The 280-nt window shown below is 44.6% G+C and overlaps 1 protein-coding gene across 1 annotated transcript; it reads left to right on the forward strand.

Annotated features, from left to right (window-relative positions):
• Positions 1-47: 47 nt before the first annotated feature.
• Positions 48-278, forward strand: TM35_000122780 (uncharacterized protein; the record flags this gene model as incomplete). Its single annotated transcript, XM_029025253.1, has 1 exon — positions 48-278. A coding segment is annotated over one exon (231 nt), but the record flags the coding sequence as incomplete, so codon positions are not given.
• Between the last annotated feature and the right edge of the window lie 2 nt (positions 279-280).

Raw genomic sequence — 280 nt, forward strand, 5'->3', positions numbered from 1 at the left:
CCGCATATTTAAGTGCAATTGCCGAGGCAGAAAAGCAGAAATTCGACATGATGAAAGAAAGCAAGTTCGCTGAGGAGAGCAGGAAGAAACAGGAAGCAGCATATGATGCCAAAAATGATGTTATTCGCGCCAGTAAACAGTGTTTTGAGTCTGAGGGGGTGACAAACTCGCAAGCTGTAAGTGCGGAAGACAAAATGAGAGAGCTTGAAAGTCTTATACATCGGGTCAAAGCTCTCTTTCCAATACAAAGTTCTCCAACCACGTCAAAGGTACCAGGGGA

The sequence above is a fragment of the Trypanosoma theileri genome (genome assembly GCF_002087225.1).
Source record: "Trypanosoma theileri isolate Edinburgh chromosome Unknown TM35_Tth_12_V1, whole genome shotgun sequence".
Lineage (NCBI taxonomy): Eukaryota > Euglenozoa > Kinetoplastea > Trypanosomatida > Trypanosomatidae > Trypanosoma > Trypanosoma theileri.